The sequence below is a fragment of the Oncorhynchus masou genome, chromosome 14, assembly GCF_036934945.1.
Source record: "Oncorhynchus masou masou isolate Uvic2021 chromosome 14, UVic_Omas_1.1, whole genome shotgun sequence".
In the NCBI taxonomy this organism is placed as follows: domain Eukaryota; kingdom Metazoa; phylum Chordata; class Actinopteri; order Salmoniformes; family Salmonidae; genus Oncorhynchus; species Oncorhynchus masou.
This window is the reverse complement of record NC_088225.1, coordinates 22,820,008-22,836,507: the sequence shown is the minus strand read 5'-3', so window position 1 is coordinate 22,836,507 and position 16,500 is coordinate 22,820,008. Positions and strand designations below refer to the sequence as shown.

Here is a 16,500-nt window from a genome sequence, read left to right as displayed (position 1 = left end):
GCATTATGTAAATACAATGGGAACCCTAGAACACAAACAGGGGGTATATGGTCCTGTTAGAATAAACTGCATTATGTAAATACAATGGGAACCCTAGAACACAAACAGGGGGTATATGGTCCTGTTAGAATAAGCTGCATTATGTAAATACAATGGGAACCCTAGAACACAAACAGGGGGTATATGGTCCTGTTAGAATAAACTGCATTATGTAAATACAATGGGAACCCTAGAACACAAACAGGGGGTATATGGTCCTGTTAGAATAAACTGCATTATGTAAATACAATGGGAACCCTAGAACACAAACAGGGGGTATATGGTCCTGTTAGACTAAGCTGCATTATGTAAATACAATGGGAACCCTAGAACACAAACAGGGGGTACATGGTCCTGTTAGACTAAGCTGCATTATGCAAATACAATGGGAACCCTAGAACACAAACAGGGGGTACATGGAATAAGCTGCATTATGTAAATATTGAATAATGTTGTAGTATTATGTATAATATGTCTAATGTTGTCTTATCCATATACATATGAAAATTTCATCTTAAGAGAAAGCATTCAATGCGTAATACTCATATGTGCTGTTATTGAGGTTAGTCAAATAAAACCATTTGTTAAAAGCCTATCCAGGTGAGGTATTTATGTTACCAGTACAAAGGACATGTTGATCCTAAAACCTCCTCATTTAGCCAAAAACAATATGTTTGGTTCGCATACCTTATATAATGCTAAAGACAATTCTCAATTGCACGTAAATGATACATATTATACTTTATGTAAAATACACTGCAGATTAACAAAATGGACACATCATGTTAATGTTTAAAGTTCTTTATTCTAATTTGAATATGACCGGATTTGTCCACAACAAAATCTGCATTTGTCACAAAGTACTATACAGTAGGTTTTCTTTGGCTTAGTTGTGTGTACTAGGTGGGTCTGTGAATAATAAGGACAAATATGCCAATTAACAACAGAAATACTGTGGCTAATAATGAGTGGCAATAACTAAAGAGCAACGGTGTAAACAAAGGGCTCAGGGGAAATAAATCAACAATTAAATGTACAGTATTGCAGCATCTTCTTGTTGCTCTATGACAAACACAACTACAAAAGTAAACTTAAGAAAATAACATGCTAGCAACATTAGTCAGGCTGTTTACACAGGCAGCCAAATTCTGATATTTTTTCCACTAATTTGTCTTTTGACCAATCACATCAGATATTTTCATTACATATTTTTCAGAGCTGATCTAATGGGTCAAAAGACCAATAAGTACAAATAAATATCAGAATTGGACTGCCTGTGTAGCCAAAGTATGGAATTGAAATAATGTATAATTACTGTAAAACCTCAATTGGGCGTTAATTTGTTTCAATCACTGAACACAACCAAGGCTTCGTGAAGACAGGCTTCTATTTGAACTAGGCATCTATTTTCTTACAAACCATTTTCCTCCCCCAACCTTAGTCTCACCCTCTTCTGATCCACCTCAGACAAACATTGAAGTTCGACCTTTTTATTTCACCATTCCCTCGCTCATTTTGTATCAATTCCTAAATGCCTGGCTGCTACCTCGCCCGAATTTTGCTCTGCGAATTTGATGTCCTGTTTTTTAATTTTTTTAACCTTTATTTAACTAGGCAAGTCAGTTAAGAACGAATGGGTTAACTGCCTTGTTCAGGGGCAGAATGACAGATTTTTACACATGTGACTTTTTACACATGTGACTTTTTAATGACAATTTTTTGTATCGTCTTAATCTCTGCAGCAGTACGGTACCTGGTCATCACTAGCTTCCACATCCACAAAGTAAAAATTATGGTTAGACCCCGCCCATTTGTAAAATTTATATATTTGATTTGTATTTAACCTTTATTTGACCAGGCAAGTCAGTTAAGAACAAATTCTTATTTACAATGACGGCTTACCCCGACCAAACCCTAACCCGGACGATGTTGCGCCAATTGTGCGCCACCCTATGGGACTCCCAATCACAGCCGGTTGTGATACAGCCTGGAATCAAACCAGGGTCTTTAGTGACGCCTCTAGCACTGAGATGCAGTGCCCTAGACCGCTGCGCCACTCCGGAGTATTTTATACCTAACCCTAACTTTAATCCTAACCTTAACCACACAGCTAACCTTATGCCTTATATCTAAATTAAGTCCAAAAATATGTTTTTTGTTTACATGAATTTTTACTATATAGACCATTTTGACTTTGTGGCTGTGGAATCGAAATACAAAACAGTCCATCGGTCATCGGATAGTAAACCTTCAAAAGACCGGTAAACAGTGACCACTAGCGGCCGTTCAGGCTAATGAACGCCAATATCCCAAAAGTTATTATGGCATTGTTTGTATATTCAGAAACATTAGCTTAATTTTACCCATTGATACGTGGCTATAATAAGGCAACGACCTCTGATAATTTGGGCATAATTTAGCTATTATAATAACTGATGTGTTCAGTTTATTTCCTGGACCAAATCATGTCATAGCCAATTTTACACGGACCTTAAACAGCGACGGATTCATGGAATTACACTCCGCATGCGTGAATCAGATCATGGATCTTTAGAAATAATGATAGACTCGTCTCTTCAGTAAAGGAAGATGTTAGTCTATCCACATGCCTAGTATTGTTATTATTTCTTATCCAGTTCAACCTGCATCCTAAATAACTGAACGTCATTTCTCGGTATCTGTCATTTGTTGATACGTGCGAAGCAATCATGTTTACCTCGCAAACTTCCATGCAAACGTCCTCCTTCCAAGATTCAATTGACGTGGAAGAAAAGGATACGGATTATGATAACGAAGAGATGGGATATAATCAGAAAATACAGTCGAACTGTTACTATACCATTTATCTCTACCAAGGCACCAGGTAATCTTCTCCATCTGAATGTTCTGCTTGAGTCTATCTAACTTTACATCAAGCAATTTGTTTTGACAGTACACAATGACCTAAACTAGGGCATTATCTGGTATGCAAATATCTGCAGATGACGTGTAATGTTTACTTGCCTTAGCTACTAGGCTATAGAGAATCTATGGTCCTCGGTCCCTCACCCTTCTCCATAGGGATGAATTGAAATGCATTACCAATCACACCAATGTCTGACTTTGTTGATATTATTAGACTCATTGGAGGTTGGAGGTTCTCACAATGTACAGTATTCATGCTCTTACAATCTGTATACATACACTGTCTTAGTGGAGGCTGGTGGGAGGAACTATAGGAGGATGGGCTCATTGTAATGGCTGGAATGGAACCAATGGAACGGTATGAAACATGGAAACAACATGTTGGACCCCGTTCCAGTTACTCCATTCCAGTCATTACAATGAGCCCATCCTCCTATAGCTCAACTCACCAGTCTCCACTGACTGTGATAACATCATCAAGCTCGTCCAGCTGCATATTGAGGCCAATTTCTTTGTCACTGTATAACCACTTTCTCCCAAATTCACTGGTTCTCTGTGGACATCAACTGTGGATCCTGCTGCTGACTTACTGTACTGTCAGTTCAGACTTGCTGTTCTGTTCTCCAATAACGAACCAAGTCATGAGTATAGTAACTACCTACAGTACCTGTCTAGATCTGAGGCAGCTGCAGAGGGCAACGTGGCATGGAGCCAGAGAAGAACAGATTCCACAGCCAGTACCAGTCAGGAAGACTTTAGGTAACCAAGGTCTCCCCGTGACCTGTCTGTTTCTCTAGTGGTGTTATTTCTGTGGCTTTCAGTGTTGTCCTTCTCTGTCGTATCCATGGGCCTGCTGCTGGAAACCTATCAACCTGGAATCAACACGGTTTCTTTCCTGTCATGATGTCATCAGTGTGCTTCCGGCTATCTGGGATATGGAGTCACAAAGCCTAGTACCTATCTACCTTCTGTACACACTGTTCACCCTACTTCTTTTGGGATGTCGTCTTGCTGTGACGTCAAGTTGTTTCAGCCTCAGATTCTATAATGATGATGATATAGTTATGTGATATGATATTGTTATGTTATTAAAACGTGATATTTCAGTGTCACATCATGCATCTTACATAGTGACCATAAGGAAAGAGAAGTGGGAAGGAAGGATTTAAATAGGCTCTGTGACTCACATGGAAACTGGGAGATTCTGTTTCACTATATCTGTATCTAGCCTTCATGTTGTGTTGATGTGGCTTTTGTTCGTCGGCTTCCTTCTTCATCTCCTCTTTGGCTGTCCACTTTCTCATCAGATCGGATGGGTTGCCTGTCACTCTGTTTCCATGGTAACTGACTCTTGCCCCACCAACAGCCTCACCCTAGTGGACAGCAGCCTGCCGGTAGAGGCGGAGCCTGAGCTACGATGCTACATCTCCCGGAGGCTGAGCAAAGGAGCCCTGCTCGGGGGCATGGGAAACATTGCCGCCGTGGAGCTCAGGTGACCTTAACGAACTTAAACTGAGGGCCTCATTCCAAACCAACCCATCTCTCCTTTCCTTAAGAACTTGTTGAACCTAATTTCAAACAAATCCAGCTTTAATATCCTTAGGAACCTGTTGAGCCCATCTCACAGATCTGATTGAATGGCTTAGGTATGGTATCAGCAATATAGTAACTATATACAGGCCTGTGTGTCTCTGGCTCTATCTAGCTAAGCAAGGTCTTGATTTGGAATCAGACCGAAGTATTCTCTCCTTATGTATACATCTGAAGCAATGTGGCACCAATTCGCCTGCACACTTCTAAAGTAGTGTAAAGCCAGTGTTTTACATTCATAATAAATATGTGTTTGTTGTCCCATCCCAGTGTCCCAGAGGCAGCGGTGGGCTGTTACTGCTGTCTCCTGGAGCAGGAGAGATCCCCAGAGCAGCCCGACGCGGACGGCAATGGCTATGTAATCTGCCTCATGGGAGGCTCTGAGAAAGGCCTCAACCTATATCCTTTATAGGCTAACGCAGCTCTTTCTGAATCATAATAATGTAGAGTCAGTCTAGATGTATATAATGGGTACTGAAACTCATAAACCATTCATCATTAAACCATAAACCATTTCCTTATAATCGACTGTACGTTTAGACTTGAACTGGACAAGTACGTGCAAGGCCTGCAGAGCAGTCTACAGACTGCTGAGGTAAGCAGGAAGTGGAATCACCAAAATAATATAATTGTACTGGATTCCATCATCTCTTGGACAGGGCTCCTTTGTAATAAACACTATCTGAAGGGGACTCACCTAGGTTGTGTTCAAGAGGGAAAAAAATGTTTATGTTGTCAAATAAGAACAGATTTTTCTTCTCCATTGTGAAATGTTTTGCTATCAGTGTGACCTACTTAACACCACCCTAGATAGATAAATATAAAATGACTACACAAATAGGTAGTCCCCTGTGTAGGGTTCTAAGTGTTATTTCCCTCTCTGTCCTCCGTGTGTGTGTATGTATATATATATATATATAGCTGGTGAACCTAGAGACTGAGATCAGGCCCTACCTGAGCATGTGGTACGAGGAGTCGGTGATGCACATCCACAGAGTGGTGCAGATGGTCCAGGGGAGCATCAGCTTCCTGCTACATGCTGTGAGTCACCTTTGACCCATCATTTGACTGTTCCCATAGTGATTGGTGGGGCGGCAGGGTAGCCTAGTGGTTAGAGCATTGGACTAGTAACCGGAAGGTTGCAAGTTCAAATCCCCGAGCTGACAAGGTACAAATCTGTCGTTCTACCCTTGAACAGGCAGTTAACCCACTGTTCCTAGGCCGTCATTGAAAATAAGAATTTGTTCTTAACTGACCTGCCTAGTTAAATAAAGGTAAAATAAATATAAAATTAATTCCCCTGTACCAGTGATTCCCCCTCATTCTTTCAATACATTTACTTCCCTTCCATGCTTCACTATGTTATGTTTTTGCTAGTAACTTGGGCTGTGTCCACTCGCTAAAGCTATGATTTAGTCTTTACTGACTAGTAGCCATTTTGCTTGACAAAACAAATGGGAAGTGGAAACATTCAAATGCAAAATGAGATACTCCCAGCGTATTGTATTGTCACAAAACATCCACTCTAACAATGAGATATTCCCAGCGTATTGTATTGTCACAAAACATCCTCTCTAACAATGAGATATTCCCAGCGTATTGTATTGTCACAAAACATCCACTCTAACAATGAGATATTCCCAGCGTATTGTATTGTCACAAAACATCTTCACATTTGTTGGCGTCAGTCACGCAATTGCATAGTTCAAAACGCATCATTTTCTTTGATGGCCATCAATGTTGCCACTGTGTAGCTTAGAGCAGAAATAAGGTTCCAAGAATCATTTTGACTGGTTGTCATTGTCGGATAATTCTTTTAAAAAAAATCTAACGTTGATCAGGCCCATGTCATTGTAGAATAAAGTTTAGTTTAATATGCAACGCTGATCAGGCCCATGTCATTGTAGAATAAAGTTTAGTTTAATATGCAACGCTGATCAGGCCCATGTCATTGTAGAATAAAGTTTAGTTTAATATGCAACGCTGATCAGGCCCATGTCATTGTAGAATAAAGTTTAGTTTAATATGCAACATCAGGCCCATGTCATTGTAGAATAAAGTTTAGTTTAATATGCAACGCTGATCAGGCCCATGTCATTGTAGAATAAAGTTTAGTTTAATATGCAACGCTGATCAGGCCCATGTCATTGTAGAATAAAGTTTAGTTTAATATGCAACGCTGATCAGGCTCATGCCATTGTTTTCAAGGCTCTGAGTCACATACACGTGGAGGTCACCAATGCAGATGACAGGACCAAGGCTGATGTTGCTAGGTGAGTTACTTTTAAGGTCCAGTCCAAATTGGGTTTTCGGTCAAATTCTGTTTAATAAATGAGTATCACTTCTGAAAATAATCTGAAAACACCTAGTCTTTATTCCTGTGGTTAAACTATAAGAATGTACAGTATGTGCTGTGAATATGAATGAATATGGTTCATGTGTGTGTAGGTTCATTAAGGCAGCCAGTCTGCAGGGCCTGGTCCAGGAGGACACTACCACAGCCTCTCTGTATAAGGCCTCAGAGGCTCTTACTGACCTGGTCATAGACTGCTCCACCAGCCCTCCTACACTCTCCAACACAGGTCTGTGTGACTGCTCTAACCTGTGGACATATACACACACACAGGTCTGTGTGACTGCTCTAACCTGTGGACATATACACACACACAGGTCTGTGTGACTGCTCTAACCTGTGGACTTACAGTGCCTTGCGAAAGTATTCGGCCCCCTTGAACTTTGCGACCTTTTGCCACATTTCAGGCTTCAAACATAAAGATATAAAACTGTATTTTTTTGTGAAGAATCAACAACAAGTGGGACACAATCATGAAGTGGAACGACATTTATTGGACATTTCAAACTTTTTTAACAAATCAAAAACTGAAAAATTGGGCGTGCAAAATTATTCAGCCCCTTTACTTTCAGTGCAGCAAACTCTCTCCAGAAGTTCAGTGAGGATCTCTGAATGATCCAATGTTGACCTAAATGACTAATGATGATAAATACAATCCACCTGTGTGTAATCAAGTCTCCGTATAAATGCACCTGCACTGTGATAGTCTCAGAGGTCCGTTAAAAGAGCAGAGAGCATCATGAAGAACAAGGAACACACCAGGCAGGTCCGAGATACTGTTGTGAAGAAGTTTAAAGCCGGATTTGGATACAAAAAGATTTCCCATGCTTTAAACATCCCAAGGAGCACTGTGCAAGCGATAATGTTGAAATGGAAGGAGTATCAGACCACTGCAAATCTACCAAGACCTGGCCGTCCCTCTAAACTTTCAGCTCATACAAGGAGAAGACTGATCAGAGATGCAGCCAAGAGGCCCATGATCACTCTGGATGAACTGCAGAGATCTACAGCTGAGGTGGGAGACTCTGTCCATAGGACAACAATCAGTCGTATATTGCACAAATCTGGCCTTTATGGAAGAGTGGCAAGAAGAAAGCCATTTCTTAAAGATATCCATAAAAAGTGTTGTTTAAAGTTTGCCACAAGCCACCTAGGAGACACACCAAACATGTGGAAGAAGGTGCTCTGGTCAGATGAAACCAAAATTGAACTTTTTGGCAACAATGCAAAACGTTGTGTTTGGCGTAAAAGCAACACAGCTCATCACCCTGAACACACCATACCCACAGTCAAACATGGTGGTGGCAGCATCATGGTTTGGGCCTGCTTTTCTTCAGCAGGGACAGGGAAGATGGTTAAAATTGATGGGAAGATGGATGGAGCCAAATACAGGACCATTCTGGAAGAACCTGATGGAGTCTGCAAAAGACCTGAGACTGGGACAGAGATTTGTCTTCCAACAAGACAATGATCCAAAACATAAAGCAAAATCTACAATGGAATGGTTCAAAAATAAACATATCCAGGTGTTCGAATGGCCAAGTCAAAGTCCCAATTTTTCAGTTTTTGATTTGTTAAAAAAGTTTGAAATATCCAATAAATGTCGTTCCACTTCATGATTGTGTCCCACTTGTTGTTGATTCTTCACAAAAAATACAGTTTTATATCTTTATGTTTGAAGCCTGAAATGTGGCAAAAGGTCGCAAAGTTCAAAATAATACTTTCGAAGGCACTGTATATACACACACACAGGTCTGTGTGACTGCTCTAACCTGTGGACATATATACACACACAGGTCTGTGTGACTGCTCTAACCTGTGGACATATATACACACACACAGGTCTGTGAGACTGCTCTAACCTGTGGATATATATACACACACAGGTCTCTGTGACTGCTCTAACCTGTGGATATATATACACACACAGGTCTGTGTGACTGCTCTAACCTGTGGATATATACACACACACACACACACACACACACACACACAGGTCTGTGTGACTGCTCTAACCTGTGGATATACACACACACACACAGGTCTGTGTGACTGCTCTAACCTGTGGATATATATACACACACACACACACAGGTCTGTGTGACTGCTCTAACCTGTGGATATATACACACACACACACAGGTCTGTGTGACTGCTCTAACCTGTGGACATATATACACACACACAGGTCTGTGTGACTGCTCTAACCTGTGGACATATATACACACACACACACAGGTCTGTGTGACTGCTCTAACCTGTGGATATATACACACACACACACACACACGTCTGTGTGACTGCTCTAACCTGTGGACATATATACACACACACAGGTCTGTGTGACTGCTCTAACCTGTGGACATATATACACAGACACAGGTCTGTGTGACTGCTCTAACCTGTGGACATATACACAGGTCTGTGTGACTGCTCTAACCTGTGGACATATATACACACACACAGGTCTGTGTGACTGCTCTAACCTGTGGATATATACACACACACACACACACACACACACACACACACACACACACACACACACACACACACACACACACACACACACACAGGTCTGTGTGACTTCTCTAACCTGTGGATATATATATATACACACACACACAGGTCTGTGTGACTTCTCTAACCTGTGGATATATACACACACACACACACACACAGGTCTGTGTGACTGCTCTAACCTGTGGATATATATATACACACACACACAGGTCTGTGTGACTTCTCTAACCTGTGGATATATACACACACACACACACACACACACACACACACACACACACACACACAGGTCTGTGTGACTGCTCTAACCTGTGGATATATATACACACACACACAGGTCTGTGTGACTGCTCTAACCTGTGGATATATACACACACACACACACACAGGTCTGTGTGACTGCTCTAACCTGTGGATATATATACACACACAGGTCTGTGTGACTGCTCTAACCTGTGGATATATACACACACACACAGGTCTGTGTGACTGCTCTAACCTGTGGACATATATACACACACACACAGGTCTGTGTGACTGCTCTAACCTGTGGATATATACACACACACACACACACACGTCTGTGTGACTGCTCTAACCTGTGGACATATATACACACACACAGGTCTGTGTGACTGCTCTAACCTGTGGACATATATACACAGACACAGGTCTGTGTGACTGCTCTAACCTGTGGACATATACACACAGGTCTGTGTGACTGCTCTAACCTGTGGACATATATACACACACACAGGTCTGTGTGACTGCTCTAACCTGTGGATATATACACACACACACACACACACACACACACACACACACACACACACACACACACACACACACACACACAGGTCTGTGTGACTTCTCTAACCTGTGGATATATATATACACACACACACAGGTCTGTGTGACTTCTCTAACCTGTGGATATATACACACACACACACACACACAGGTCTGTGTGACTGCTCTAACCTGTGGATATATATATACACACACACACAGGTCTGTGTGACTTCTCTAACCTGTGGATATATACACACACACACACACACACACACACAGGTCTGTGTGACTGCTCTAACCTGTGGATATATATACACACACACACAGGTCTGTGTGACTGCTCTAACCTGTGGATATATACACACACACACACACAGGTCTGTGTGACTGCTCTAACCTGTGGATATATATACACACACAGGTCTGTGTGACTGCTCTAACCTGTGGATATATACATACACACACACACAGGTCTGTGTGACTGCTCTAACCTGTGGATATATATACACACACAGGTCTGTGTGACTGCTCTAACCTGTGGATATATACACACACACACACACACACGTCTGTGTGACTGCTCTAACCTGTGGATATATATACACACACAGGTCTGTGTGACTGCTCTAACCTGTGGATATATATACACACACACACACAGGTCTGTGTGACTGCTCTAACCTGTGGATATATACACACACACACACAGGTCTGTGTGACTGCTCTAACCTGTGGACATATATACACACACACAGGTCTGTGTGACTGCTCTAACCTGTGGACATATATACACACACACAGGTCTGTGTGACTGCTCTAACCTGTGGACATATACACACAGGTCTGTGTGACTGCTCTAACCTGTGGACATATATACACACACAGGTCTGTGTGACTGCTCTAACCTGTGGATATATATACACACACACACACACACACACACACACACACACACACACACACACAGGTCTGTGTGACTTCTCTAACCTGTGGATATATACACACACACACATACACACAGGTCTGTGTGACTGCTCTAACCTGTGGATATATATACACACACACACAGGTCTGTGTGACTGCTCTAACCTGTGGATATATACACACACACACACACAGGTCTGTGTGACTGCTCTAACCTGTGGATATATATACACACACAGGTCTGTGTGACTGCTCTAACCTGTGGATATATATATACACACACAGGTCTGTGTGATTGCTCTAACCTGTGGATATATACACACACACACGTCTGTGTGACTGCTCTAACCTGTGGATATACACACACACAGGTCTGTGTGACTGCTCTAACCTGTGGATATATATACACACACACACACGTCTGTGTGACTGCTCTAACCTGTGGACATATACACACACGTCTGTGTGACTGCTCTAACCTGTGGACATATACACACACGTCTGTGTGACTGCTCTAACCTGTGGATATACACACACACAGGTCTGTGTGACTGCTCTAACCTGTGGATATATATACACACACACACACACGTCTGTGTGACTGCTCTAACCTGTGGACATATACACACATGTCTGTGTGACTGCTCTAACCTGTGGACATATACACACACACAGGTCTATTGGAACGACTCTAACAAAGAGACACTCTCCCACAGTCACAAATATAGATCTGTGTTACAGCTGTCTTTGTACGGTGCACTTGACTTTTTCCACATTTTGTTACGTTACAACCTTATTCAAAAATGTGTTAAATCGTTTTTTTTTTCTCTCATCAATCTACACACAATACCTCATAATGACAAAGCAAAATTCTTTTTTTTGAAATTTCTACAAATCTATAAAGCTGAAATATCACATTTACATAAGTATTCAGACCCTTTTACTCAGTACTTTGTTGAAGCATCTTGGCAGCGATTACAGCCTCAAGTCTTCTTGGGTATGACTCTACAAGCTTGGCACAGATGTATTTGGGAAGTTTCTCCCGTTATTCTCTGCAGATCCTCTCAATCTCTGTCAGGTTGGATGGAGCACAATGCTGCACAGCTATTTTTAGGTCGCCAGGGATTTTCAATCTGGTTCAAGTCCGGGCTCTGGCTGGGCCACTCAAGGACATTCAGAGACTTGTCCTGAAGCCACTCCTGCGTTGTCTTGGCTGTGTGCTTAGGGTCATTGTCCTGTTGCAATGTGAACCTTCACCTCAGTCTGAGGTCCTGAGCGCTCTGGAGCAGGTTTTCGTCAAGGATCTCTCTGTACTTTGCTCCGTTTATCTTTGCCTTGATCCTGACTAGTCTCCCAGTCCCTGCCGCTGAAAAACATCCCCACAGCATGATGCTGCCACCACCATGCTTCACCGTACGGATGGTGCCAGGTTTCCTCCAGACGTGATGCTTGGCATTCAGGCCAAGAGTTCAATCTTGGTTTCATCAGACCAGAGAATCTAGTTTCTCATGGTCTGAGAGTCTTTTGGTGCCTTTTGGCAAACTCCAAGCGGGCTGTCATGTGCCTTTTACTGAGGAGTGGCTTCCGTCTGGCCACTCTACCATAAATGCCTGATTGGTGGAGTGCTGCAGAGATGCTTGTCCTTCTGGAAGGTTCTCCCATTTCCACAGAGGAACTCTAGAGATCTGTCATCAGGTTCTTGGTCACCTAGCTGACCAAGGCTCTTCTCCCGTGATTGCTCAGTTTGGCCCGGCGGCCAGCTATAGGAAGAATCTTGGTGGTTCCAAACTTCCTCCATTTAAGAATGATGGAGGCCACTGTATTCTTGGAGACCTTCAATGCTGCAGACATTTTTTGGTACCCTTTCTCAGATCTGTGCCTCAACACAATCCAGTCTCTGAGCTCTACAGACAAATCCTTCGACCTCATGGCTTGGTTCTTGCTCTGACATGCACTGTCAACTGTTGGAAATAGCGATGCACCTGAGCTCAATTTCGAGTCTCATAGCAAAGGGTATGAATACTTATGTAAATTAGGTATTTCTGTTTTTTTATTTTTAATACATTTGCAAAAATGTACAAAAGCCTGTTTTTGCTTCATCATTATGGGATATTGGGTGTAGATTGCTGAAGAAAAACAATTATTTAATCAATTTTAGAATAAGTCAAGGGGTCTGAATACTTTCCGAAGGCACTGTACATGGACACACAGACATAGAATCACCAAAACATTTTCCATGAATGATCGTCACAGAATACACACTGGCTAATCACTCCGTCATCCCTCTCAAACCTTTTTCCACAGTCAGTAACCGTTTCTGTGATGGTTGGATCCAGTCATTCCTGAATGCAGCAGAGCGTTGTAACCCTTTCCTCCTCAGACAGATCCTGGAGAACTTCAAACTCAAGGTGGGCAAACGCACAGCACACAGACAAGTGGATCACTTTAAAGCATTAAATAAATACTTTATGTTCTCTCTCTCCGCTCTCCTTCTCCTCCCGCTGTCTCTCCAGGCCATCCAGGACATGAACAGTCTGAAGCGGTTCATCCGCCAGGCTGAGTCCAGTCACTACGCTCTGTTCCGCTGCTGCCAGTTCCTGCAGGGCTGTGGGAATGGGGACGTGCTGCTCCAGAACGCCCACGCCGAGCACCGGGACCTCCCTGAGGCCTGCAGCATCATCCGCGTGCTGGACGAGTTCCTCAGCGAACAGCAGGCCCAGGGATGAGGGACACTGACACACCGCAGCCACCAGGTCGGCGATAGTTAAACTCGAATTGACAGTGACACCTTGAGGGCGGCGATAGTTCAACTCTAACCTACCCAGTCTCAACACCATGGCCTGTATTTATAAATGATCCGATAGAAGTCAGAACTCCTGTTCTGAGATGTGAATTTGTGAATACAGGCCCAGACCTGTGTGAAATAGGGGTGCGCTTGATTTGAGTTGGCCACTTTTGGGTCCATTTCTTTTGTTAAATTGTTGTACCAGACTAACTAAATCAAGCACAGCACAAGGATGTGGAAGTATTTGACCCAGGTCTCCTCACACGGGAACTCTTCCATGATAGATGTCAGTGTGTATCCGTTTTGGGCACTTGTCCCTGTCTTCCATTTGCAGTTTGATTGAATAGCATTTACCCAGAAGAAACAGACCAAGTATGTTGTATCTGGATCAGAATTAACTCTATAAACTAAAATATCCAAAGTCATGTTAACAGTAGTGTTTTCTTTGCTGGTATTAAAACACGCAGTACTATAAACACAATCAGTATGTTTAACCCAGACTATACATCTCAACATGTGAATCATTTGTTTTGCTTGTCTTACATCATGTCCAAATGTTGTATTTCTTTTAAAATATTAGTGTTGCTTGCCTTTTGTCTGCATGTCAGTATGCTATCAACATACTACAGTACAATCCTGCTTTTCTGCATAGTGGAACAATGCACTAATCACTTTAATCAGCTTTTGTTACTTACTCAATTTCACCATTAGAGAAATTGCTACACACTGACATTCCCACGTAGCTCAGTTGGTAGTCGCCTGCACTTGCAACGCCAGGGTTGTGGGTTCGATTCCTAAGGGGGACCAGTATGAAAATCCATGCACTCACTACTGCATGTCTCTGGATAAGAGCTTCTGCTAAGTGACTAAATTCATGCGCTGCTTGTTTTTGTATTTCTGTTGCTGACTGCAGTCTTCGTCTTATCTAAAGATACTCGTTAATGTGGTTAATCCTTCCATTCCTTAGTAGGGAATATTAGTGTTGTAGAGGCCAACGTGTTGTACATCTCCTTCACAGGAGGCTGCTGAGGGGAGGACGGCTCATCATAATAACAGCCAGAACGGAGTGAATGGAATGGCATCAAACGCATAGAAACCATGTGTTTGATGCCATTCCACCCTTTCCTCTCCATCCATTAGCATGAGCCCGTCCTCCCAAATGAAGGTGCCACCAACCTCCTGTGATCTACTGTCACTGTATGTTAAGTTACAAAAATGACCTTCACTACTCTTCACCAGCCCTATTGTAATGGTAGTGTGTTCAGGGCTAAATAATCCACATGATTTATTGTGCCTGTATGACAGCAGCTACGTAGGTTCTATTTTCCTATCAATGTGTCGACGTCTCTAAAAAGTACATTATGGTGAAAATGAAGCAATATTGTCTGTGAAGGTGTGTCCTTTAAACTGTGAACCAAGTGACATGTTAGTCGGTGATCTATTGTAGTGGACAATGGTGAATGATCATACAACCTTTTAACTGTGCATTTAAATCTCCTGTACAAGTTAATGTCTATTAATGTGGTGTCTATCATGTTGATCTGTGGTTTGACTTGTATAAATAGTCATGTGAATCCTCTGTGTGGACTGAATCATGAATATACAATCTGATTTCTGACCCTATGAAACAATAGGGTCCCAGTTTACCTATGTAATTATGGCCCTGCCTACACCGAACGATTTAAAATAATAAAAATCATATGAGCAAAAAATATTCCATTTTATTTGGAGTGTCTAGCCAAACAAAGTTAAACGAGCCTATTTATAAAATGAATGTGAATTTGGATGGGCAGAAATGATTAAATATTAGAGCATTAGACCTCACTAAAGGCTTCAATCGTACAACAACTTTACTTAATTCTGAACTGGTTCTCTAGTACAGTGGTTCCCAAACATTTTATAGTCCCATACCCCTTCACACATTCAACCTCCAGCTGCGTACCCCCTCTAGCACCAGGGTCAGCTGTACCCCCTCTAGCACCAGGGTCAGCTGCGTACCCCCTCTAGCACCAGGGTCAGCTGTACCCCCTCTAGCACCAGGGTCAGCTGTACACCCTCTAGCACCAGGGTCAGCTGTACCCCCTCTAGCAGCAGGGCCAGCACACTTTTTTGCCATCATTTTAAGCCTGCCACACACACACACACACACTATACAAAACATTTATTAAGGATAAGAATGAGTGTGAGTTTTTGTCACAACCCGGCTTGTGGGAAGTGACAAATAACTCTTAAGACCAGAGAACAAATAATAATAATCAAGAATTTAGCCATCTTACATATAAAACCTTATTTGTTCATTGACAATTGTGAATAACTCACCATCAGGTTAATGAGAATGGTGAGCTTGAAAGGATGCACATAACTCTGCAATGTTGGGTTGTATTGGAGAGAGTCTCAGTCTTAAATCATTTCCCACAAAGTCTGTGCCTGTATTTAGTTTTCATGCTAGTGAGGGCTGAGAATCCACTCTCACATAGGTACGTGGTTGAAAAGGGCATCAGTGTCTTAACAGCACGATTTGCCAAGGCAGGACACTCTGAGCGCAGCCCAGTCCAGAAATCTGCCGGTGGCATCTGATTAAATTACATTT

At 42.2% G+C, this 16,500-nt stretch overlaps 1 protein-coding gene across 1 annotated transcript; it reads left to right on the top strand.

Moving 5' to 3' along the window:
* The first annotated feature begins 2,618 nt into the window (after nt 1-2,618).
* Nucleotides 2,619-15,484, top strand: LOC135554546 (protein Njmu-R1-like). The gene is made up of 10 exons (XM_064986903.1): nt 2,619-2,902; nt 3,619-3,702; nt 4,310-4,435; nt 4,804-4,932; nt 5,068-5,128; nt 5,455-5,574; nt 6,742-6,806; nt 6,982-7,115; nt 13,430-13,533; nt 13,639-15,484. The coding sequence occupies exons 1-10, from the start codon at nt 2,748-2,750 to the stop codon at nt 13,849-13,851; spliced, it is 1,191 nt and encodes a 396-aa protein (XP_064842975.1). The 5' UTR covers nt 2,619-2,747; the 3' UTR covers nt 13,852-15,484.
* Nucleotides 15,485-16,500: the final 1,016 nt, after the last annotated feature.